Source organism: Cyprinus carpio, chromosome B5, assembly GCF_018340385.1.
Source record: "Cyprinus carpio isolate SPL01 chromosome B5, ASM1834038v1, whole genome shotgun sequence".
Lineage (NCBI taxonomy): Eukaryota > Metazoa > Chordata > Actinopteri > Cypriniformes > Cyprinidae > Cyprinus > Cyprinus carpio.
This window is the reverse complement of record NC_056601.1, coordinates 11558977-11585694: the sequence shown is the minus strand read 5'-3', so window position 1 is coordinate 11585694 and position 26718 is coordinate 11558977. Positions and strand designations below refer to the sequence as shown.

The following is a 26718-nucleotide window of genomic DNA, read 5'->3' as shown; positions in this document are numbered from 1 at the left end:
TTAAAATCAAGACCAGCTTTAACATGGACCTGAAAGATTCAAGTTACAAACTTAAACAAGGAAAACAAGTTACCTATCTTATTGATCTGCCTAACAACTTAAAATAAATGCAGGAGAATCAGTTTTCAAAGACCCCCCCAAAAAAACAGCAGTGTAATGTAACCTAAACCGAAAACAAAACCTATTATTGTGTATCCGGTGTGATGTCTATTAGATGGCCTATATGATGAATGACTGGTACATTATACAGACATATTCACAATCTGCAGACAGACACAATACAATACTTTTTTTTCTGCAGTATTCCCTAACCCCACAACAGGGCTACCAGCTGCCGTCTTACACACGCACAAAGCATTCTCAACCACAGCCCTACATCAGCACACACACCCAACATCACAAGGAATTAGAAACACACACACACACACACATGCCAGCAGCTGTTTAAGCAGAGCTCTTCAGCCCTGGAGAGATGGAGAACAATGCTTGAGTTTTAATCACTTCTCCTTCACTCATGCCTGCAACTTCCACTAAGAAGCTGGGTGTCCATGTCAATATATAGTATAGACACAAAAATGCATCCAAAAAGGAACATAAAATCAGTAGATCTTAAAATACACACTAAACTTTCAATTCAAACTTTCAATTAAAATTTATTGATATATCTGGCTCACTTATGGAGCTGTTATCATTTAGAAACCAAACACACACACAAAACTCATACTGCTGGAAAACCCAATGACTTTGAAGAAACACTTGCAGAAAAAAATCAATCAATCTTGTGTGTAAATTAAAAGACACACTGCCCTCTAGTTACAAAACAACAGCATTTACAGCTTCGAATATGAAATTCAGTTCCTGAATATGTACATTTGTCCCAATTTCTTAAATCATTATACACAAGCATAGAAAAAAAAATGAAAAAGATCCACTAGAAAAAGAATGTCCTACTAGACAAAATATGAGACCTATTTTAATGAGACCCAGATACCTCAAACCATATTTTACACTGTATACTGATCTTAGAAAAGTTTTAGTTGTCCTTATTTAAACACCATTAAATGTGACTGCATGTACTCGTGTATATATAATGTTTCCTGTCTGTGAAAGTTAATAACCTCAAATATCACAGAAGCACTGTCTCACAGAGTTGTAATAAATATGAAACGTTTCTGTGAGTAAACAGAACACACTCCTTGCAGCAGCATTAGGATGATAAGCTTACTACAAATACACCTCATTCTCATAACAGCTAAGAGATTACAGGATTTCTAAACGACTTGAAATGCCTGGTCTGTCATCAGAAATGTCTGATTTTTTTTTTCTTCCATAAAATGTACATCAACGGTCACCAAAACTGGTTACCAACATCCTCAAAATCTCTTATTTTGTGTTCTGCAGAAGAACGTACTGTAAGTCATACAGGTGTGGAATGAAATGAGGGCAAGAAAATGATAACAGAATTTTCATTTTGGGGTCTTTTTGGGCTCTTTCACTCGTCAACAGATGTTACATAAAATGCATACATCAGTGTCAGTCCTGTGAATCTCCTTGCAACAGGTTAATTTGAACAATCCCAAATTTCAGGGAATGAAGAAAAAGTGTTTTATTTTGTTGTGGAAGATGATATTACTATAGGCACAAGCAAAATCCCTTTGTGGTCTGTCCTGACTAGGGACAAATGTTAACATCTTTACATTTTTGAAAACAATAAAAGCATCTTCTAAAATATTCATCTTTGTCTTTGCACTTAATCACAGTATTTTGACACCCTGACATTGTGCCCTCTGATGGTCACCAAGGTTCCAGTGAGAGGGTGTGTCTGTGTTTATCACACATTTGTAGCCATCATATCAACAATGCATCACACACTGTGCCATTATTTGATTGCTAAACACAAATTTCACAATGCAGGTTTGCCGTTGACCTTTTCCTGCAGTATTGTTAGGGCGCCAGAGGCAAAATCTTGCAACACTTGCACAGTGTCCCTCTGTAGCTGCAGCGATTCTCGTGCAAACTCCTGTTGCGTCTCTGCTAGCTGCTGCACTGACTCCGCAAGCCGCTCAAGCGAACGGGAGACGGTGGCTAGAAGAGCATTAGCAGTGTGCTGCTCCTGCACGCTGATGCTTGCGTTGTGCACTAACTGCTCACGTGAACTGTCTGGCTCCACCCCTGAGAAAGACATTGGTCTTTTAGTAGAAGCGGTGGCTGTTGAGGAAACGTGTCCAGCACTGCCTCTAGTTGCAATTCCATCCTCCTCAGAGTATGAGTTAGTGACAGATGCCATAGAGGATGATGGGAAGAGGTCACGGTTGTCTTCATCTGAGTCTAAGTGGGATTCGGGATCTGTGATCAAACAAGTTAACAGTATACATCATATGATCATTTGCTTTTCATAGATATATACACACAAATATATGTATAGTTTTTTATAAGGCTTTCATAGAGCTTATAGAGAAAAATGTGCATCAAAAACATCATGTGACATTGCCTCAAGTCATGTGACTGAAAAAAAGGAAGAAGAGGAAAAAGAGGAGTCTATGCTGGAGATAAAGCCAGTCATCAAAATGATTGGCTCCATTTACCGTCCAGAACTGTATGACATGTTGTTAATATCAGACATAAGGCATCTGCCAGCAAACATGACGTTCATCAGAGTTTTGTAATGTATTATATTTATTAAAATAGCAACTGTGAATTCCCCAGGGGCTACAACTTCCTTTCACGTCAGTTTTCCTAGAAGAGATTTTTTTGTTTTGAACAGATGGGATGAAATTATTGCTTTATATGCAAATTGGTTTTGTAATATTCAGACTTTTTTACAGAAATTCAATTTACAATGTAATGGAAAAATACACTGTTATCAGGGGTCAGGTAAATTTTTTTTTTTTTTTTTGGAAGAAATGAATACTTGACGCATGAAGTTGATCAAAAGTGATGGTAAAAACATGTATAATACAAAAGATTTCTATTTTAAATAAGTGCTGTTCTTGTAACGCTTTATTCATCAAAGATGAATCCTGAAAAAGTTTTTTAATAAGTATAACTATTTTCAGTGTTTCAGCATATTAGAATGATTTCTGAAGGATCATGTGACACTGAAGACTGAAGTAATGGCCTTGCTATTACAGGAATACATAACATTTTATATATTAAAAAAGAAAGCAGTTCCTTTAAATTGTTATAATAATAATAATAATAATAATTCATAATATTACTGTTTTACTGTATTTGTTTGATAGAACAAATAGTCTTAATGAGTGAAAGAAACTTCTTTTAAACAAATCCCACGAACCTCAAACTTTATAACATTAGTGTTGCTTTTGAAAACATGGTTGATGGGTCATTATTGAGATCAGAGGAAAATATGTGAATACTTGAAGTGCACTGAAAACTCTTGCAGTGAACTTTTCCTGGTAACGGATCGCTGATGTCTACAACATCATTATTAAACATCAGCGATAATTATCCACTGAAATGCTAAATCTATTGAAAATTCTTAATATGATCCAACTGGAATATTTTGAGTGTGTTTACCTCCAGGTTTGGAGCTATCATACTGTATCTCACCCCCAGACCCACTTGTAGTAGCAGGCATTCCTCCCACATCCATTCCTCTGCTCGGGGAACTGTTGACCGACCTCATCCCCATAAATCCTCCATCCTCCTCTTCCTCATCCTCGCCCACAGTCTCCTGATCATCACCGTGACTGCGAGATCTGGACCGCTGTGTTGCTTCCCACGGTCTCTTGTCCAGTTCGAGGATGGATTCTACGATGACTTCCATCGGGGACAGTTCGATATTGGACCGTGCCAATCTTAGGGACACCGAAGCACCAGTCCTCAGGGCGGCCACTTTACGTTTCGTGTCGCATTTAAGGTCTGACCATTTCTTGATCACCTCCATGATCTCTCTGTCACACTCTCCAATCTCATTGACACGCGCCGTGATCTCAGCCCATTTCCTGCGCTTCACGTCAGAGGGAACGCCGGCGTTAAACTTACCTATGCACACGAAAAACAAAAGTATTGGAACATTTTCATTGACCATTTATTGGTTTTATAGGGACAACTAAAATTACCGGTGGTTTGCTGAACTAAGTGAACGTTTGCTTGTCAAAACGAGGTAAAACTCACCCACAACAATGTGGCGGTTCTTCCGCACTTCGTCCAGCAGGATGTGCACTTCACTGAAGGAGAAACGTGCCTTTCTCCTCTTGAAGCGCACCATGTTGTCTTGTTTGAGGTAGAGCGAAGACACAGACATCTTCACAGCAGAATATCACTCTTTCCAGCTAGGGGGAGTCTGTGTTCAGTGTAGAAATGACATTTAAAAAAAAACCCTGCCATTCAATTAGTTCTACAAACTGTACTGTACAATATATGTATTTCATCTTTCCTTCCGACCATATAACAATACATATAACAATATCTGACCAAACTGCTTTTTTTAAATAATAAAAAAAATAATTTGTTTTTTCTACAAATCTGCTAAACATTTCCATTAAAAATTTTATGTTAGTTTTAGATTAAAACATTTTACAGGGTTAAACGCAAGAAACATTTACCTTTGTTCTAGAGCCTACTTAAAACGTGAGAAATTATCTACAACAGTTTCTTTACAATTTATGTTGCAGAATTGACATAACATGGTCATAACACCGAATATATAGCAACTATTTAAAAATACCTAAATAAACCTATAAAACTCAACACTTACGGATAATAAAATATTGAAAGAGTCCTTCACTTCATTTTATTTATCTATTTACAACTGTTATAATTATTATTATATAAACATTCAAATAATGGCACTGTAAAGTTGAGGTATGTTTTCTCATGTCTCTTAAATCAGTACATAAATCACGTACAACTAAAGTAAAGCTCTATATCCCGCTGTAAGGTGAGTATGCAGTGAACAACAGCGTCACCGTGAGTGCAAAATAATTCACATTAATAACTGACATCAGTAATTCACTTTGTTTTTAGCTACAAGGTGATTTTAAAACATGATGAATGTGACGGAAGGAAGAGCAACTAAAACACCGCCTCATTCATTCATTCAGTCACGAGCGCATATTTCCATCGAGGTGTACTAAAACTGTAGTTACATAAATACATCGACATAACGATCACGAGTTCCGTTTTTGTGCCGAGAAGCAGCGCCGTCATTGTAAAGCAACTGAATTACTTAAACGTTAAACCACAACTATTGTCGAGTACAAATAATTCATGTTTGTCTACACAGAATATCATTTTTGTCATAACGAAACAAACCGCTTGGATGCGGAAGCACATTTCGCCCTCATTTTCTTATTGCCTACATCATCACTGTCTAGCTATTTAAGCTAATGTTAGCTAGCTATTTTACACGATATGTGGTATCAGTCACTTTATCGGTCAGTTTGTAAACTCCTGAAACGCCGTAAGCACATAAAAGTACTTAAAGACTGCAAATGCGTGGCATAAATACCTCAGAGTGGTCAAATGTAATCAATATTTTGCGTTGCGCCCAGATATCCAGAAACTTCGTAGAAAGCAGCGTATGCGCTGCACCTGCGCACTTGCGCGCCTGTTCTCCGTGGCGTAGAAGGGTGGGTGTAGTTACCAGGTTTGACCGCTCCTGTATTAGTGGCGCTGGTGCTCACTAACCCCAACAGGTTCACTACACACGCTTTAGCTAAAACTGACGGTAATAGTTCATTAGCTAAAAATTTCGCGTTTTTATGAATACATTTAGGTTTTATTTATAGCTATTGTCATTAAATGTATGCCGGATATATAATATATAGAGACAAATATTACAGCAATAAAACACATCATTGTTCATCAATAATAATAAAACACAGACAAGTTTATCACTTTATACTTTTTATTTAATATAAACTTGCATTTGACACCAGATTTTCATGATGAATTTGTGGCAATTTGTTTTGTTTTTTTACCCCTTCTATCCCTCATTGGCTTCATGCACAAATGGCACTAACTGACATGAATATGTAATACAGTTTTGCATATTTGTGACTGCACCAAGACTCTTCATTAGAGCATATTTGTTAAATTTTCTTTCTTTGGTTAGTTTTTTGTTGAACAATGCTACTAATGGGCTAAATGCACTTAAAAAAATTGTAAAAGTAAAACATATAGAAAAAAAAATGGCATAAGTCACATAACCCCAGTGGCTGACCAGCTCCATGCTGGTGTTTCTCTGGAATTAGTGCTATACTGTGTGAGAAACGAGAGCGAAAGCAGTGTAAAGCATAAAGTCATTACTGCATATAAGCACTGAACTGATTGCAGGCCTTCACATTGCTCAAGAGTACATTGTCAGCTGCAGCCACTGTGAAGAGACAGAGTTTATTTTATAATTACGTATTACAGAACATTTTATCCTCAGTAAATTTGATACTAATTTTAAGAGAATGTCAACATTTTCTTACCTCCTGAACATTGACCTTGATTGTGCCATCATTGTCTTTGTCGAGAGTCTTGAAGGCACCTGGTGTCAAAATATGACAGGAGTCAATATGTTTTAATGCTTCATTAATAAAAGAATCATTTCATTAAAAAATCCCATTAAAATCACTAAGCTTTTAAAGATAGTTTACACTACGCAAACACACTTTAACTTGCAGATCCAAAGAGACATCCCAGAGTCTAAAACGACAATTTATTAAAACCGTGCTGAAAAACATCTTATTCCAAAATGACTGCATTTTTAGACCTCATAAATTCCATCTCTTTAATATATATACTCAAAGAATTAACAAAATAGGTGAAATTTCCCAAAGCCTGCAGGGGGAGCAAGAAGTAATTGAATTGAGTAAATTTGTCAAAATACCCTCAATTCCTCAACAGCTGCCCTAAAAAATGCATGAAAATGGATTAACAATGTTTTCTTTCTTGTCTTGACATGTTCCAATAGCCTTTAGGTTACACCAGAGAGTTTTGATACTTGCTATGGGCCTTTTTCACATTTCCGGGTTTCTCAGCAGTGGAAGTCGTCATAGTTGGGTTAACTCGTATAATTTATAAAAAAATAAATCTTAATATATTTTTGCATTCCCATGTGCTCGAATAGCAAAAGGAGAACTCCACGATAGTGTTTTCATGAATTTCAATAAAAGGAAAAAACTGAGAGTGATAATGGCAGTCAGAAGAGAGAACAATGTCAAATTTACCGTCCCTCCCATAGACGCTGCATTAGAAACAACCTCGTATTACTACTACTTTTTTTTAATTTGATACAAAGGTGATATAATACAAATGTACACACATTTAAAACAAACAAACAAAAAAACTTTCAAGGATTTACGATGCTGATGACTGTTAAGCGGGTCATCAGTCTTGTGAAAAGGGTCCATTGCTATTTAGAGACATGTGGCAATGGGGGAGGGGGAATTCTCATTTTAGAAAGGATTTTATTGGATAAACACTTGTAGTGCTTGTGTGTGCAAGCTGAGTCATCATTCAACTCAAGCTGTACACTACCACATGCCTTCAAAGCAGACACTGACTAAAGGGCACAAAACTTATATAAAGTGCCTGCATATCTTAAGAGTGAACATTAAGTTAACCATGTAGCTGTCATTTTATTACGTGGCTACTAAACAAGCCATCTTTTAGATTAAAGAAAACAAGATAAGCCAGTGCATACATTTTCAGATCCTGTTACTCCCTTATTTCCTCATCATTTTCTTTGCTCACTCTACTTTATGTACTCCAGAAAGAAACTAATTCACTCTACTAAAACTATAAACGGAATAAAAAAAAAAACCTGATTCTAGAATCAACTTACGGCACATGGCATCAAGTCTCACAAGGCAACCAATGTAATTGTCAAAGTCCATGTTTCCACTCTCATCGCTATACCGGCGAATAATCATCTGAAAGAGCTGATCATTCAAAGGGAAACCTGTCAGAGTTACAAAAGACAGAAAATGATTTAGAGGATGAACAAAGTTCAAATGTGATCACTACAAAGCACATATAATTAACTGTCAACCTGCTTTGTTATTATTACAATGTCATAGTATATGTAAACAAATATTGTGTACTCTTTCTCCATGTTACTTTTATACCCAGATCTCCTGTTTTATATTTCAGCTAAAGTCTGCAGACGTTTGAGAGTTCCAGGACTACTGTTAAAACTACATTTTTGTGTCACTACACATGGTTGTGCATTGTGGGTGTTGTAGCTTTGGCAAAAGATAACGCCACAGCTCTTTCTGTGTTTTTTCAAGTCATATGGCATCATTTCTACTGCATAGACAGCCAAGTTATATTAAAACACAGCTTGTCAGCGGTGAATTACCAACGTTGTTCAGAGCCCATTTCCCACATAAGACTAATATTGTCAGAGATCTTATTTTTATCAATCAATTCTCATGCTATCTTATTAATACCTTTATGTCCTAAATATATACACTGATCCCCTAAAGAATACATTCATTTTTTATGATTTATTAATGTCGCCAGTACAGATGGTGATAATGTGATGCACAATGGGTGTTTACCTGCAGCTCTGAAGGCAGCTGGAAGCTCATCTGCTCCGATAGTTCCTGAGTGATCCCTGTCATAACTCTTATAAACTCCCTATAAAACAGACAGCTTATTATGTTAACTGGGTTATCCTGATGTCTCACTGTTTCAGTCATTCATTTATTTAGTCCTAATACAGAGTTTCTGTTGTACAGTCATAGCAAAACATACAACTCTTTAATCAGCAATATGAACAGACCAAAACACAGAAACTAACAAATACGCAGCTTAGTAAATCAAAACTCTATTTGAAAATCACACAAAGGCAAATCTTCCAGCTGTGGTGTTACATCTTCCTCTCACCTGCCATTTCTTGATGTTGTTCCAGAGGTGTTTAAACTCATGGAAGCCCAGTTTACCTGTGCTGTCACTCTGGAGCACAGTGTCAAGATCAAACACCATCAAAGCAATCTCAATATCAGCCTCAAAGACTTATGGTATGCATATACATTGGTTAATTTATATTACATTTGATGTCACTTAATATCTATCTTTCATACCGTACATTATAATTTTGTGTTGCCTAAATTCACTTGTAGCATCTAAAATAGGATGTGACTGGAAACTTCCAGGTAGTCCTCTATAGGACGCTGTCCCTTTAGACACCTCTGATCTAAAATGACTGATTTTATGATTTATTTTTATTTAAATTATACAGCCATTTACAAGTTATCCGCCATGACAATAATTATTACTTTATCAGTATTCACCAGAATTGTTGTAATAGATTTTCTACTAAAATCACTATTTGTTGGTTTGTATTAGAACAAGTGTTCAGATCAAATGAGGCAGGATACATCCATGACAGCCACCATACTTCTACATGACTCGATGGTAAAGCCATCTGTCTTCAGATCACCATCTGCAACAACACAAATGCCAGAGAGAATCAGCATCATATAGCAGCAGACATCAGGCTACACACACATACACACATATACAACTCACGTTTGGAAATGATTTTGTTGAGGATATTCATCAGTTCATTGGGGCTTACTTCCATGTCCTGAAACCAAAGGAAATGTTTATGATAGTCAGTGTTTCATGTATGTACTGGTGTATATATGAATATTTGTTTGTCTAATACTAACATCTCCAGCGAGCTGCTGAAACACTCTGCGGAACTGCTTCTCTTCTTCAGACTCATTGGCCTCAGCATAAGCCAGCGGTCTGCGGGGTGGGGGCTGTGGAGGGATGGCAATAATATCAGCATCTCAAATGCACATCATTTTCTCTCCACACATGGACAATGCAACTTAGCACAACTCTAATGCAGATATTCTTAATGTTGCAAGAACTCTGGATCGCTCATATTTTGACTAAGTAATCCAGTGTCTCTCCAACTGACATAATGGACCAATGTGCTTTACTCTACAGCATCTTACAGACATTACTTCCATGAATATGTAGCAGTTTGCTTGTAAACTTGTATATCTAATAATTATGTGTTTTAATATAACATGTACTTTCAATTATTTATCTACATTTTTTATTAAAAAAAATTTTATTGATTATTTTAATCTATATATTTATATGCTGATAATTAATAGTTTGATTGATTTATTGATCTTTCAATTCATTTATCAAATTTTCTATTGATAAAAATTTTAACTGAGTAAATAAATATCCAAATGATTATGGAGTGGCAACTATGGGCCCATATATTTCTTTCCATTAATTATTGACTTCTCAAAAGAATTAGAAGAAATAAAGGAATTCTGCAGAAATAATACAGATTTATATTACTTTTATATTGAATGTACACATTGGCTCTTTTTTGAAATGGGTCAGAGATGACTGACAACAAGCATCAGACACGCTTATGTATAAAACTACACTGAGAGCTCCTGTTACTCACAGGATCTGAAGGCACAAACTGGCCAGGGTCAATATTGCTGTGGAAACAAGATAAGAAGGCAAAGTTATGCTTTCATATTAATTTCACATACACAAGAAGTCACAGCTGTATAAGTACACTCTGGTTTAGTATTAAAATCTCATGAATCGGTCAACCGATATAAATATCGGCATTGGCCGATAAGTTTGTCTGTTTGGCCGATATGTTCAAGACTTTTATTTTGACAGTGCTGAGAATGGCAGCGCTTGAGCTCACAGCACTTACACTGCCCTTTTCATTGTTTGCTGTCATGGTTTAACAGTTCTGTCTAATACGGACAGAAGTCTGTCTAGTCCACACCATGCTGCACATTATTTGCATACTATCATTTTCACTGTGTGCTGTATGTAAAATGAGTGTTACCTTGACTTTACTTGAAAAAAAAAAAAAGATTCCCAATGCACACAAACTTCCCAGACTGTGGAGTGCCTTGTTGGTTACAGCGTTTACTTCCTTTTTATTAATATACCTTTAAATATTTCTTTATTTGTAAAAAATACTGTAATGGGGTTACAGAATCAAGTTGCTACCTAAAGTATAAGTTTATTTAAAAAATTTTCTAATTTTCAAATGATTTCAAATGTATGTTTATAAAAATAGTATATTTCATATAATTTTATTACACGGCTCAGTGGAATACTTGATTCTAATTGGTCAGTCGTGACATTCTCTGGTATGTTATTCCTAGATAACCGCCAACACTCTGATGCTAACTTAACTTATACTTAAATTCTCTGAAAATAAAAAAGCGATGACAGAATAGTCTTTGAACACAGTGTTTCTCCTAGAAGCTGTGCATGTACATATTCCTTGAATTATGAGTCCCAAAAGGACAAACACACATTCACATGGAAAAGTTATTCCATGAACAGCATCTGAAATGGGGCTCAATGCAACTGACCATTCACTTTTTAAAGGGCCTGGATTCTCATGCATTTTCTAAGGATTAAAGGGATTTTAAACAATTCTTCAATACAGAGTTTGTAAACCACAAACCAAACCAACAAGCTCTGAGATTAATCGCAACTTTACAACCTTTGATTTGAAACAATTAAAAAATAAAATAAAATCAGGAATTTAAAAAATCAGAATAAAGACATAGTTACAAGACTGTATTTTAATATATTTTAAGAAGGAATGAACTACAGTCCCACAGAGTACTCCAAGTACTTTTACTTAATTACACTAAGTAGGGCTGTGCAATTAATCGCATGCGATTGTCATACACATCTCGTCAGTAAAGCTGGTTCCGTGATTGGTAGTAAATCGCTATCACCTGCTTTCAGATGGAGGGGCATTTACTACATAGAGCCGTATATCGCGTTCATAACCACAGATGAATCACATTTGATTATGAATGCGATATTGCCTAGCTTGTCAGTGAACTATGGCTCTGTGTATTAAATGCAGGTCCGTCTGAAAAAAGGTGATGGCCATTTACTATCAATCACAGAGCCAGCTTTAGTGACGAGATGCGCCTGATAATCGCATGCAATAAATTGAACAGCCCTAACACAAAGTAATTAAAATGGCAGTATAATATAAACTGTCGTATGTACTGAAGAAGAAAGAGAAAGAGTCTGTAGTGAAATACTGCCTCACCTGACCACATCAATAATGCCTCCAATAAGTTTCTTGGCTAGGAACATCTTGTGGCACAAATGGTTCAGTCACTACCTAAAAGGAAAAAGAGAGATAGAATTGTTATACAACACACAAGCACACATACAGTGGAAATCAAAATTAGACCTACCTACAATTTTCTAAATTTCAAGGTCACTGCTAAGTCCTAGTTGAAGTTATCCAAACAGGAGCAGAAGGGCTGTTTTTAAGCATATTTTGAAGTACAGTATAGAAAACCTACATAAGATTGATCAAAATTAAAGAACACTTACAGATACCTCCAAGTTATTGGTGTTAATCTGGTCCCTGGTGCTAATTTCCTTAATTATATGACAAACCCTATTTAACTGGCAGGAGTTTGCAAGAATGACACAAGGTTGTCCAGATGAAGGCCAAAGGGATAAACACTTTCAGTCATTGCAAGAGAAGCTGGTCATTCCAAATCTGTGATTTCTCGAATATTACAGCTATACAGTGACTAATTAATTCAAGTCCCCCAAATAGGCTGGTCGTCAACGTAAAACAAACGCACAAGAAGTCAGGATAATGCAGAGACTCTCAAAAGGCAATCGGTTCAACACTGCAGCTGGAATTGCTCGCGTGTTGGAACGATGAACAGGGTAAGGATCTGTTTAAGGGAAGTCAGAGTGAAAGTGCACTCTGCAGTGACAAAGCCACTCATCAGCAGAAAGAATCAAAAGGCTAAGCTCACCTTTGCTGAGGAGCATGTTGTGTGGATAAAGGAGAACTGTTCCAAGGTTCACTTTAGTGATGAGAGCAGTATTCATTTATTTTGGTCAGATGGGATACGTTATATTCAGCGTCAAAGAAGTCAGTGAAAGGTGGAGGAGGAAGTGTCATGCTTTGGGGAATGTTTTCTCATACAGCTTCATGGCAGAGTGAATGCAAATGTTTATCAGAACCTCCTGTGGCAACATGCAGTTCCTTTTCTGCAAGCATCTCCCAATCAGCCTGCAAGTTTCATGCAATGCTCCCTGTTACACTACAAAATTGGTAATGCAGTTCCTTGAAGCTAAGAATATTGAAATAATGAAAATGGCAGTCCCAGAGTCCTGATCTAAGCCCGGTTAAAAATCTCTGGCAAAAACATTATGGCTAAGAAACCCATTACAGCTACCAAACTATGAAAGAGAGTGAAAGAAGAGTGGATCAAGATCTCACCAGTGCAGTGTGGGAAACTAGTGATATCCTGCGGCCACAGATGTGCTTAAGTTATTCAAAGCAAGGGCTTTTACACTTCCTACTACTTTTTGACAAGTGTAACTCTCAAAAATTTAGTTGTAATCTTCTTTCATGATACAGTGGCTACTGTTCTGTAATTTTGATCATTTGATATATATATGTATATATATATATATATGTATATATATATATATATATATATATATGTGTGTGTGTGTGTGTGTGTATGTGTGGGTATATACATATATTGTCACTAACTGCACCAAACCAACCTTAAATCAGCGAATACGCATATTATCAATAGCAACATAATCAATATTAAAATGTCACGTTTGTTGAAAGTTTTAATACAAAAATGTGAGCACACTGGGGGTTGCGAATGTCAATCATCTCAGTGTTGACTCGATGTGGACACACCTATCACAAATATTTCCCCCACCATCCACCACCCACACTAATTAAACCGCAGAAAAAAAACTCATACAGTTTCAACGCGAAGAAAGTATAAACTGGCATTAAAATACTCTTAGATAACCGTTTGCAACAGATTGAAAGCGTAGGGGTAAATCATGGGCGTTTTCAACTTTTCAGATCGCTTTAAATACGAACTAACACTTATATGGCGTAATTATCTTGCTGAATATTAGTTTTGTCAGCAGAAATCTTCTCCAGATAACAGCATTTGTTAGTCCTCTTAAAAAATGGTTGGCATTTAAGTAATAATCCGAGCAATCAAGCATGAACGTATTATTAGATGCTCAACTAAATTTGGATGTGAAACATGCTAACACGCTAAACCAGCTAACGTAAGTTACCCGTCATGACTCCGCATTAAACAAGGTAAAGTAGTACGTAACATGAATTTACAAGACATTATTTTTGCCACTACACGTGTAAATATATATTTTATCTCGCTGTTAAGGGCGTAGAAAGATTAAACTTACCAGTTAGCAGCGGAAGGTAATGTAAACTGTCGTCTATCACACGGCAGTGCAGTGTGCATCTGATCTGACAGGATACGCGGATTCCAAAATAAGTTACGCAAGCGCAAGCCAGAGTGAAATCACCAACCCCTATAAGAACGATACGCAAACAGCGTAGAAAAAGACCTGCCCATTTTTCCAAGAATTTTAGGAGGGGAAGACTTAAAACCTGAGCGACGAGTTCTAGTTTGCATGTCAGACTGGTACAGGATGATAAAAATGTGTAAAAAACTAAATACAACAACAGTCCATAAATACAGCATTTTATTTATGTTGCAAAACACCCATTTATTATCCTTTCGCTAAAATGGTCAATGTAGATCTGTTTGTACAAGATTTGACAACCCTGCAGACCTTTCAGTTTAGAGAGGACAAATATTTCAGAGGCTGTCGCATACATGCCACCCAGTAATGTATCTATAGTAAGATATCCTTACAGACACTAATGCTCTGCGTGTACAATAATATATTGTAGACATTTTGTGTATTGCATTTACACACTTTGCTTTGAGGGTGTAAACATGTATAACCTGTTTGTCTGGTTCAAAGTTCAGGCAAGTCTCTGAATGTGTTACTTCTTGCCAAGCAACAAATTGGCCCGGATGACTTTGGGAACATTACGAATTGTAAGAGAGACTCTGGTGCTACGGGGCAGCGTGTCCCCCACCTGAGCCCCTGTTGATGAGAGATTCACCACATGCTCTGACAAAATATCCTCACAAACTGCCTGAATACCGTGCAGATAAAGCTTGTACATGTCATCCTGGAGAATCAGCAGACTTCTTCGTTGTACCAACAGTGATAGCATGTAGCGCCTTTCCTCTGTTTGAGGAATTTCAGACTGCAGGGAGAGGAGGAGAACGTAAGAGACTGGTGCGCTTGTGTTTGATAGTTTGATTGTTTACCTGAGTTTGTCTGCTGCTACCTGAGTCTGACAAACAGGCTTGTAGAAATCCAGAAGTGTATGAGAACCCAGACTGATAGTTGTTACTGTGGGGTGATACAGTGGTCCATCCACATGAGGCTGAGAAAGGGGGAACGAAGGTTAAAATGAAAAGAGGTGTTAAAAATTATAACTACGGTAAATTAAAAGGTAATGCACTCTCTTTACCATAATTCCCTCCCCAGGCTTGTATTCATTTACAAGCACATGATTAGCTGTATTTCCAGCAAAAGCTCCAAGAGACGATATTTTTTCTGTGTACTTTAGAAGCCAATCAGGGATTTTCTCAGCAAGCATTCCTTTGGGATTTGGCAATCCACCTGGGAAAAATAGATAAAATCAATTTTTTTTTTCTGCCACAGCTTCTAACAAATAATTTGTGAAGAAATATTTCCAGTAGACATGAACAGGCAAACATTTCTGATTGCATCAAACAGAAAAAGATCAAATATATCAGACAGTAGGGATTAATCCTATAAAGCATACTGTATCATATCTGATAGATTACCAACATGATCAAACCTTTGCTGAAGAAGTAAAAGGCGCTTTAGTATAATTCTAAAAATGTTCACCTTCAGGTTGTGGCACACGTCTTTTTGCTGAGAAATCTCTGATCATTTTTATAAAGTAAACATAAGCATAACTTTTATATTGTTCGTAATATTCCAAAATGAAAATTTATAAGTCATATTACTAAGACATATTACGATTTTTGCTCAGTTTGAGCCTCTGAATAAACTTTTTTGAAGTTACTGTATGGGCCATAAAAGCATGACACATCAAATATGTTGCAAAACATTAAAGGGATTGTTCACCCAAAAATGAAAATTCTGTCATTAATTACTCACTCTCATGTCGTAAGAACTTCGTTCAACTTCGGAACACAAGTTAAGAATTTTTTTGATGAAATTCAAGAGCTTACTGACCCCTCATAGACAGCAACACAAGTACCACGTTTGAGGCCCAGAAAGGTAGTAGGGACACGACACATGTTCATGAGAGTACCACGATACACGTGTGTTGCTGCTGACACAGGAACCGTTGTTCTGACATAGAACGCTGATTCACTACACTGCACCTTATTTGCAAGCAGATGAATGCACACGCATGTGTTGTGGTACTCTTGTGAACGTGCATCAAACACTGACACACAAGAGAAGAAACTGTTGAATCATTATTATTTTTTTTAATTTTTTTTTTACATTTACATTGTCATTTAGCAGACGCTTTTATCCAAAGGGTACAATGGAAGCAATCAAAATCAACAAATGAGCAATATGTAAGTGCTATGACAAGTCTCAGTTAGCCTAACGCAGTACACTTATTAAGTAATTTTTTTAAATATATAATGAATAAAAGAAAACAGATAGAATAGAAAAAAAATAGAGCAAGCTAGTGTTAGAGGGCTTTTCTGCTTTTGTTAATTGTATAATAGTGATATGTTTTTAGCCTATTCTTGAAGATGCTGCTTGGATTGAGTGGGGCAGGTCATTCCACCAGGAGGGGAACATTTAATTTAAAAGTCCGTTTAAGTGATTTTGTGCCTCTTTGGGATGGCACAGTAAAGCGACGTTCACTTGCAGAACGCAAAAAGAAAAAAGGATTCTCGTAGCTTCGTGAAATTAAGGTTGAACCACTGATGTCACATAGACAATTTTAACGATGTCCTTACTACGTCTCTGGGCCTTGAATGTGTGAAAAAAAAGGGTCAGAAAGCTCTTGGATTTCATCCAAAATATCTTAATTTGTGTTCCAAAGATAAACGAAGGTCTTGTATACGGGTTTGGAAAGACATGAAGGTAAGTAATCAATGACAGAATTTGTATTTTTGGGTAAACTATCCCTTTAAACTTTATTATTATTAGTATCACTGAACTAAAAGTTCAATTATAACCTGTATTATTTAAAAAGAAAACAAATCTGACTATATCAGACTTCACATGGTTAAGTAAGTATTTGCATTGATTAATTCAATGTCAAATGTCAAATATAGACTGTTACTGACCCCAGTTCTGTAGCCTCCTCCCTGACAACTGTGTCCACTTAGGCTTGGGAGCTCTGTATACTACAAAAGAGACACAGGCCAGTCTACAAAGCACTGCTGACATGTTATGTAGGTGAAGATCGCAGCATTACAGGAAAACCGGGCCATTTAAAAGTCCTACCTGCTGCAACAGATACTCCTCCTCAGCCTCCGTTATAAAATTGGGAACATAATAAATAGTTGGAGGAGCCTAAATATAAATCATGTAATTAAAAACAATAATACGCGTTCATTCAAAAATTTAAATGTCGAATCTCAAAACGTACCTCCTTCACAATGTACTTTTCCAGGTCAGCAGAAATGTTACATGGTACATGATTTGCCATCGTTGTCAGTATGTCAATATTTAACCATTACAGAGTTATTGGCAATGCAAGAAACTAACTGTCATGACACTCGCGAGTCTCTAAGCAAGCATTCCGTCTAAAACTTAATTTGAAAAGTCCTTCGTTAATATTTACAGTAGCATCTAAGTTTTAAATTACTGAACTGTTGCTGAACGAGCAGGATTGTTGTTCATTGATGTGTTTCATATGAAGTGGTTTCCTCGTGTACTCTAATAGTAACACGTGTGACTCGACGTCGCCGTCTACAGGTTTGGAGCGGAAGTGCACATTTACAGAAGGCTCTGTGACCATTGAAACGAATCGTCAGGAATAGACACATGTAGCATAATATGGATCAACAGCAGACCATGATGTGCATGGAGTACACGAACGCCTCCAAAAGACTGAAGACAAAAATTATTTATTTACTTAATCTAATACATATATTTATAATATTAGTTGTTTTGCTTGTAAGTGAAGTGGTAAAATGATCATAAAAGAGGTTACCTGTGTTTGTGGGTTCTAACTATAGGGACTACCTTTCTCCCCCATTCCATCTGAAATACCCCCTCCTTCTCTATCTCTTTTTTTTTCTCTCTTTCCCGTCTTTCTCTTCCAACTCCCAATTTGAGCCTGCAGCGCTGCAGCTCTGGTTTCCATGGCAACGCAGAGCAAGAGCCACGTCTTGAATCAGCCATGGTTTCCTTCATTAATAGTTATTGATCAAGTGTGATAATGCTAACAACATCAACTCAGGAGCACAGTGCAGGACTGCATATGCCGGTCGCTCTTGACCACTAGAATCAGAGAAAGAAACAGCCCAGCATTTAAATGTCGAGACTGGCCACTGCAGTGTGTGTTGCATAAACTGAGCAAGAGCAACAACTGTACAGCACAACATACAAATGTGAAGCATAATAAACAAGATACAATTTTTAAATGTATATTTCATGTATACTCCTGCAAAAAAACACACAGTTATTTGATGTTTTAACTGTTGGGGTTACCAGATATGCTGCTCAGCGCTTCATGCATCATTAGAAATGCTTACAACTCTTCTGATGCTATGAATCATTCTGGCAAAGCAGCTAGAGTGAGTGGTGTAATATGTATTTACCTGGTTGTAGTGTTGCGGTTTTTGGGGAGTTTGGGTTGCCAAGGTTACGCAGAAATAGTGATGAAATCGTGACAGGAATACGCCTGTGTTCTGACACTCTCCTCAAAGCCATGCTCCACACAAACTTGTCGCCTTGACAACATGATTTAATGATGAGATCCTCCCCTACAACTATCTTTGAAAACCAGACACCTCTATAGGAGAAAGCAGCAAACCGTAATCTCCCAGATTACTTCAGTACATCCTTCTCCAATGATTTGACCAGACACTGTTCTGCCATTTCAAAAGGGGAAGGCTGGATTGTATTGCGCACAAACGGTCAGCATTTCTGATGACCTTGAATGCTGATGAAGGTGACACAACTGCATCACATGTGTAACTAAAAATCCGATTTACAGCTAAATAGTCCAGAGGAAACCGGAGTGCTCATGGTACCATTGTGTAATGTTCTTATTATTCATTATCTGTTATTATTGAGGTCTTATGCACTGTGCTTTACATGTGTTGCATAAATAATCACAAATATCTATACTAATTAAGAGATTTTGAGATTGAAGATGCTGCACTGAGATTACTGCTGCATTGTACAAGTCACTTGATATCCTAATGTGACTAATGAAGTAGTGTCGTGAAATAGTGAGATGTTTAGTATTGCCTTAATGTTTTGTACTGCTAATAATCATGTCTTATCTATTTATATGCAGTACTGCCAATATACTGGACCCAGTTTCCAAAAAAAATAAAAAATCTTAACACAGATACGCAGAATTTAAAACAAAAAACAAACACACAAAAATACATATGCAGAATGAAAATAATTTTTATCTAAAAAAAACAAAAAAACATCAGCATCTTGACACATAACCAATTAACCAAGTTCCAATACAACAGGTGCTGAAATATCAACAAGTTTAAAAATTCATGTCTGTGAAACATACACTCTCTAGCAGGCCCTTTTTCTGTCACAGACAGCAGATGCCTGATTTATCGGGTGAGTAAGACATGCTTTTAATGAGGTGTTGTGTGCAAAGAAAAGATGTACTTGTCTCCTGTGGGACCTGTGAAGTCACTCTGACCTGTATTAAACAAGACATGGTAAAATAACACATCGGCATATGCGAGTTTGAGCCCTGACATTAGGCTACTGACCTGTTGTTACATTCATTTTGTCTGCATTGTGGATGTTTTTGCATGCATTTCTTAAAACACATGCTGCTGTGAGACCGAATGTATCCAAATGCAAAAGTAACAATGATCCAAATTCCTTAAGTTCTAAAGGACTGGAAACACTGGGATCCTTAACTAGATATCTTCATGGTAAAATAACCTGCCTTTGATCTTTTATTTTCATCATACATTGGATTTAATAAGTTGTCATGAGCCTTGTGCAGAGAAAATGAGCCCTTGGGTCTGTTCTAATGAAATGTGCTGCTACTAAACACCAACAGAAACTGATTTTATTACTCACAGAGTTGGTACTCTGGGCCTCTAAATTAATTTTAGCTGTCCAGAAAAATTGGCTAGGGTACCAATAAATTATAATTATTATTATTAAAAGTTAAACAAAAGAACAAGTTTTTTACAGTCAGAAGATAAAAGAGCAGCAAAAAAAAAAAAAAAAAAAAACCCTTTGTCTTTAATTGCCTAGTATTTGGGGAGCAATTAACTAACATAATTTTTAGCTGGCGTTTTAATAATGTCAGAGCTGAAGGTATGGTCAAATGCTTTCACCGTAAAAGTCCTTTTCTGTCTGTCATCAAGCGCTGGAAAGTTAATTGTTCATCCTTAATGATCCTCTTTTTCGTAAGTATCGTTGGGAAGTCCAAATAATTCTAGTGTATTCAATTCAATCCTAAACAGTAAGTTTATTATAGGTTTGTTTGAAAATTCTGAAATTATAGTGAATCGGTTCATTCATAACGGTGTGTTCTCTCAAAGTCTGATGCATTAGAGAATAAAAACATTTCCCTGATTCGAGTCCCTGTATTTTGTACTGTTTTCACCTCAGTTAGCCTAAGTACATTAGGATGATTTTGTTGTATCACTCTGTTGTTCATACATTCATTGTCTTTTCGTGCCAGAAATTCTGTTCAGTATGAATTATTTAAAATATCATTAGATCGTTTATTTTTTATTATTATTTATAAAGTAACCTAGCTAATGCAGTTAGCTACTTTTTGTTTGTAGCTTGTAGTGTTGCTAACTCTTTTATCACTACCAATTAGCATAGGCATATAGCTCGGCAAGGTACAATTTCAAAGTAATTACTTATTACCTAATTACCTAAGTAATTAATAGGCCAGGATGCTGAAGTCACACCTCTACTCTTTTCGAAAAACATCCTGGGATTTTTAATGACCGCAGAGAGTCAGGACCTTGGTTTAACATCTCATCTGAAGGATGGTACTTTTTAGTGCTTACCGCACTAGCATCTCTTCCAGCATCAACCTAGTTTTCCCAGGAGGTCTCCCATCCAGGTACTGACCAGGCTCAACCATGCTTAGCTTCAGTGGGTAACCAGTCTTGGGCTGCAGGGTGATATGGCTCCTGGATATTGGACTTTACAATAGGCTATAGCACTAGGCCACACAGGCCTAGAATGGCATCTTTTGATTTGTTGTTTACAGGCATAATCAAGGAAACATACCACGTATGAACATCCACACAGAACGCAATTTACAGCAGTCTCACTGCCATGGCAACTGCAAAGGCGGTCGAGAAGTGAGCACTTTAAATTCTATGAATATCTCCTCATTATTATTTTAAAGATTTGGTGAAAACGGTTGAGGAAATGTTAATAATGATAATGATAATACTAATACACCTTTAAGTGGTTTCTTTTATTATCATAAGATCTTATACAGTGTCATCCCTTTACAATAATTTTGATATCATTTCTTCTCATATCCTTCCACCGCAGAATAAGCTAATTTATTTTTCAATATCTTACTGCAGATTTATTCAATGTTAGCATAAAATGTGTCATTTCTAATAACAAGAAAGAAGTTAGAAGTGTGTGTGTGTGTGTGTGTGTGTGTGTTTGTGTGTGTGTGTGTGTAGGAGAGAGAGAGAGAGAGAGAGAGAGAGAGAGAGAGAGAGAGAGAGAGAGAGAGAGGTAAGGGAGGGTTTGTTAGAGCAAGAAACAGGACAATTGAGGTATGGCTGCAAGAGGTATCCAAGGCAACCAGGTAACCACATCAGCTCAACAGTACAAAGATATATATAAATAAAAATTTAAATCATTAACATTCTCTTCTGCTATTGCCTAAATTTATTAAACCCAGTCTTAACAGCCAAACAGTTGTTTTCTGGGCTATAATCTGTGTCAGTGCATTACATAAATGTTGTTTATGCATTTCTTATTGCTTATGAGTCTCACACATACACACACATTTTGGCTCTTAGCGACCTAACAGCATCACAGGCAGGCGTTATGATTCATACTGATCTTGCCATTCATCATAATGACACTTCAACCGCGCCGTCAAACTGCAGCACTGCAGGACCGTACCGCTTCCACACAGCATCACCACAACCAACAGTGTGTGTGTGTGTGTGTGTGTGAGAGAGAGAGAAGAAAAGGAGCTTCAAAATCAGCTCCTGTTGGCTCTGCTGCACATGCAGTATGCTGTGCCTGTGTGATGCTATTTGGATAAACTAAATAGTTAAATATAGTATAGTTGTAAATAGTAGTAAATATAATAGTTAAATATAGGCTACAATCATCTTCAACTCCACAAAGACGAATACGAATTATTGCTACAAAAAAAAATAAAAAATACAAATTCTGATCACTAAAATTAATTAATTAATTAAATAAAACAATTCTTATATTAAGTAATCTTGTTTAGACTATAAATCGTAAATCAGTGATCCCAAAGATAACTGGAAATATTTGCTTTATTAGAACCTATAAGACAAACAACTAAATTAAAACAACTATAAAAAAATAAAAATAATAAAAATCTAAATATGACAAAACAAAAGAAAAAAATACAAATAACGCCTTTAAACATTTACAAATTTGAAGGCTCTATATGTAAGACTTTTCATGTATTAATCACTTTTTTATTGTGTGAACTGCTTACAACAAACTTTAAAAAGAGAACTTAAAGAGCCTTTAGACTTATTTTTATGTGAAAGACTCAGGACGTTTTTGCCGGGAAATTCAAAAGGATGTGATGTTTATGAACGCAACACTTCCGAGCTCCTCTCTTATGTTCTACGACACATGAAACGAATGTGTATAAAATGTTTATGACGAAAGAGCTACTCTGTATTATAAATTCAATATATCATGTAAAGAAAAGGGATTAGTTCAAACTAAAGTCTCACATAGCCAGATCTATGTATGTTATAAACAAACTATCATAAAAGTGTAATTTTTAATTACCTCAAATGTGGACATGTCGGTGAATTGCAGAGCTGGTACTTAACTGCTGTTTTCGCACAGCGGTTTATTTTGTTACATATTTACATCTAACCACTCTCAGTAGTGTGGACGGCTCCTGCCAGATTATGCATCCCCTAGTTGAAATCGCTACTTGATTGCCTAATCCCCAACCCCACCCCTAACCTAACTCCTCTCCCAGACCTACTTCTAAACCTACCAGTACTAGGGATGCATAATCTGGCAGGGGGCAGAATTCGGCATGACACTGGCATGTTCGTTAACAGAGACGTTCCAAAGGTATTTTCAACTTCTTTTTACTTGTAAGCAAAGAAGCGAGGAAAGTATCACGGAATTACGTAAATTACAAAATAAATGTAACTGTAATCTGTTACAGTTACTGAGAAAAAATGTGAAATTAAATTACTGTTACTTAAGAAAATGCTAACAATTACAAAGGACGTTACGTCTGAATATTTTCACACACTTAAAAATTTTATTGATTACTTTACCAAATTGCACTTACTGCTCTAAAATATGAGCCACTAATGTTTCATGAGTCAGTTTTGGGCTAGTTACTCAAAAAAAAAAAAAAAATTATTACTCATTACTTGTTATTCCTTTCAAAAGTAATATTATTACATTTCTTATTACTTTCTGGTAACAGTAATTAATTACACAACTAGTTACATTACTTTTCTTTCGCGCCACACAAAAGTTGTAATTGCGTATATTTCCTACCATATTCTTCTAAAATGTTGCTAACAATATTTTTCTGCCTCATCATTTTGTCAGGATTATGGACCTGTTTTGCCCCTCTTTCTGTTTCAGTGTTCCCTTATTTGGTCATGTTCCCGTTCTCTTTGTCTCATTATTAGTTGATTCCCTGCACCTGCCTGTTCCTTGTTAAGCTAAATGTGTAGTCTGCCCTCATGTTTCCTTGTCGGGTCTTGAACGTCTTCCTTGTGCTCTATGTCTCCCTATTGGATTATTAAAGACTCTCGTTTTGTGAAATCTCCACATCTCCTCGTTCCCTTGCTTCAGCATATCATGACAGAAGACCCGACCGAAACCTCAGTGTGTCTACCCTCCGTTTTTTTTCCCCTCAGTGTTATGTTTCCGTTGTGTTTTCCATGGACCCCATCTACCGTCTGGAGTACCTCCTCCTCCTGCTGGAGCAGGGGGAGAGATCGCTCGAGGGCCATACTAGACTGTTCCTGGTCTTCGCTGCTCTAACCAGCTACCTGTACAACGCACTCTGTGCATTCTACAACGCCAGTTTAAACATCTTATGCAGAGCATGAGTGCAGAGTCGTCCAAAAATGGCCCGCACGGAGTGACAGAGCTGAGGATTGGCACGGAGTCAGAGCTTCTGATGATGTCAGTCAAGGTGTGTGAGCCAGCAACAACTCCCGCCACGAGGGAGAAAGCCAAGGACGGTGTGAGCGTGGAGAGGAGCTCCACCCCCTGCACCGCGGCTGAGGGTGAGCTGTGTATGGATCGGCAACTGTGCCACACCAAAGAGGATAAGGCTCCCATTCTTAAGTCCTATGGTCGGACCTCCGTAGAATGAGAACCGAACCTGGGGAAAAAAAAGGCACGTCAAAGAAGGTGGAGTTTCCGAATACACACACCGATTGTGTAACCAACCACCACGGACCAATGGAAGCTCACAGGTATTTAGGTGCCAAAACGAATTCCCCCAGAAAGTTCACTTTGGTGAGCTGTTTCGAACTGCCGAAACAAACTCAAAACGAACTTTGTTTCGGCCTTATTTTTTTTAAAATGACGTCATATCAGTTCGTTCTTCAATTTCCTTTAAAGTATATCAGGGCCTTTATGTTTTTCCTATGGTTGAAAGATGGTGAGAGGGAGAACTCTTAACATGCCATTAAGTCGTGAAGTTTATCTGGTCTGGCTGAGGTGTCCTGGTTGCTATGGTAACCAGGGGCCTGGAGTCGTTCCCAGACATGCTGGCACGCAGTATGTTTATTGGGTGAAGGGTGTGTGATTATTTGTTAATCTAATGAATAATTGATTTGTTCAATGTAACAGTTGTGTAGCTTGAAGCTCACTGTAGCTATAATTTCTCTGTTACCCATATACGATTTAATTTCATGATGTATTTTATCAAAAGAAATCACATAAGTTCTTAAGAAAATGTCATTTTCTAAAAAGATTTTTAATTATAGTAATACAGTTTATATTAGGACCAGAGGGATGTGAGTAGGCAAGCCATGTAATGCCAGAGTAAAGTAATGCCACAACTTACACATTGGTGTTTAGATCATCTTTTCTCCTAACAAAATCGTTGTAAGCTTTTCCATATTCCAAGCTTGCCTGCTGCACCGGTGACTTCATGTGCCTGAGCAAGTCATGGAAATTATGAAAATAAATCTAGGAATTATTAGGGGTTGAGGCATCAAAAGTAACTTAAGTAAGGAGCTGTTTTGTAACTGTAATATTATTACTGAAATTTTATTAGTAATTAGTTACTACTACTGCAAAAAGTAATATTATTACTGTAACTAGTTACTAGTACTTAGTTACTGCCTAACACTGTCAGGAGTTCAGGATACAGAATAGGATGCTTATGCTCATTCGATAACAGTTTTATTTCCTATTTGGGTTTATGTATATGTTTTTTAGTTGAAAACAATTAGAAGAAATTTTAAGTAGTAATCAAAAAGTAATCAAATGTAATCAGTTGCATTATTTTAATAAAGTAATAGAAATAGTTACACTACTTATTACATTTTAAATAGGGTAACTTGTAATCTGTTACCGTATTACATTTCCAAAGTAACCTTCCCAACACTGGTGTACTGTATATCAGCTGAAACACTTTCAGTCTCTTGTACTTTGTGTGTGCATGAGTGCGAGCACAAGCAATAAGTTGCTGGGAGCAGTTCACTTAACATGCACCCATGTCACTAATTTAATGAAAAAACAATGAATTTTATTAATTTGGGTGACAGAATATATTTGCTGCTTGACTGGTCTATTTTTCAGACAGAAAATGTTGGAATTAATTGAGAACACAAACTTTTCAGAGGTTTCTGCAATTTATTTTCCATTCCTCTAAACTGAACAGAAGGTACAGTTTTGAAAATCAAAAATAACACCTTTCACTTTCAAAGCAGTTCAGCTTCACATAGTTGGCAATTACAATGGTAACAAGAGTGTCTGCGTGTCATTATCTAGACGCTCACAAACACACACCCATGCAAACGTTCTCACTCGCACTCTCACACACACAAAAGGGAATGTAGTAGGAGAGACAGTGGAATGCAGGACAGATTTCACACACTCTCCTTCTGACCTCTCCTCCCCAAAATGAACAGAAATACAAAAATAAACACCCTTAAAAAATTACAACTCATTTACAAACACCAAAGAAGGAAAAGAATAAAAACACAACAACAGGAAAAACAACAATATATCTGTCAAAGTTGTTAAAAACAGGTTGCTTGGTTCAGTTTTGCATCCAGTAAGTTACACTGTGTGTGTTTGTGATGGGACCTAATGCTCAGTAAAGTGCATTTGATGCATCAGTAGACAGGAAGAGAGAGAAATGAATTTGGGTGCTAATGTGGCTCTGGGCCTTCCTAACACTGACAGATATGATCGAGCTACATGAACTTTACAACC

At 36.8% G+C, this 26718-nt stretch overlaps 3 protein-coding genes across 3 annotated transcripts; all 3 read right to left on the bottom strand.

Moving 5' to 3' along the window:
• Positions 1-633: 633 nt before the first annotated feature.
• zgc:153990 (uncharacterized protein LOC768125 homolog) lies at positions 634-5602 on the bottom strand. The gene is made up of 4 exons (XM_019076898.2): positions 5474-5602; positions 4138-4306; positions 3538-4005; positions 634-2346 (listed from the first exon to the last, which is right to left on the bottom strand). The coding sequence occupies exons 2-4, from the start codon at positions 4265-4267 to the stop codon at positions 1904-1906; spliced, it is 1041 nt and encodes a 346-aa protein (XP_018932443.1). The 5' UTR covers positions 4268-4306; positions 5474-5602; the 3' UTR covers positions 634-1903.
• A 256-nt stretch (positions 5603-5858) lies between these two features.
• capns1a (calpain, small subunit 1 a) lies at positions 5859-14363 on the bottom strand. The gene is made up of 11 exons (XM_019076906.2): positions 14209-14363; positions 12041-12115; positions 10400-10436; positions 9633-9725; positions 9490-9547; positions 9339-9403; positions 8845-8913; positions 8517-8595; positions 7799-7915; positions 6441-6499; positions 5859-6340 (listed from the first exon to the last, which is right to left on the bottom strand). Exons 2-11 carry the CDS (start codon positions 12085-12087, stop codon positions 6314-6316), a joined length of 651 nt encoding a protein of 216 aa, XP_018932451.2. The 5' UTR covers positions 12088-12115; positions 14209-14363; the 3' UTR covers positions 5859-6313.
• A 130-nt stretch (positions 14364-14493) lies between these two features.
• Positions 14494-18865, bottom strand: alkbh6 (alkB homolog 6). The gene is made up of 7 exons (XM_019076902.2): positions 18678-18865; positions 17501-18357; positions 17356-17424; positions 17196-17256; positions 15359-15510; positions 15173-15271; positions 14494-15088 (listed from the first exon to the last, which is right to left on the bottom strand). The coding sequence occupies exons 2-7, from the start codon at positions 17558-17560 to the stop codon at positions 14819-14821; spliced, it is 711 nt and encodes a 236-aa protein (XP_018932447.1). The 5' UTR covers positions 17561-18357; positions 18678-18865; the 3' UTR covers positions 14494-14818.
• Between the last annotated feature and the right edge of the window lie 7853 nt (positions 18866-26718).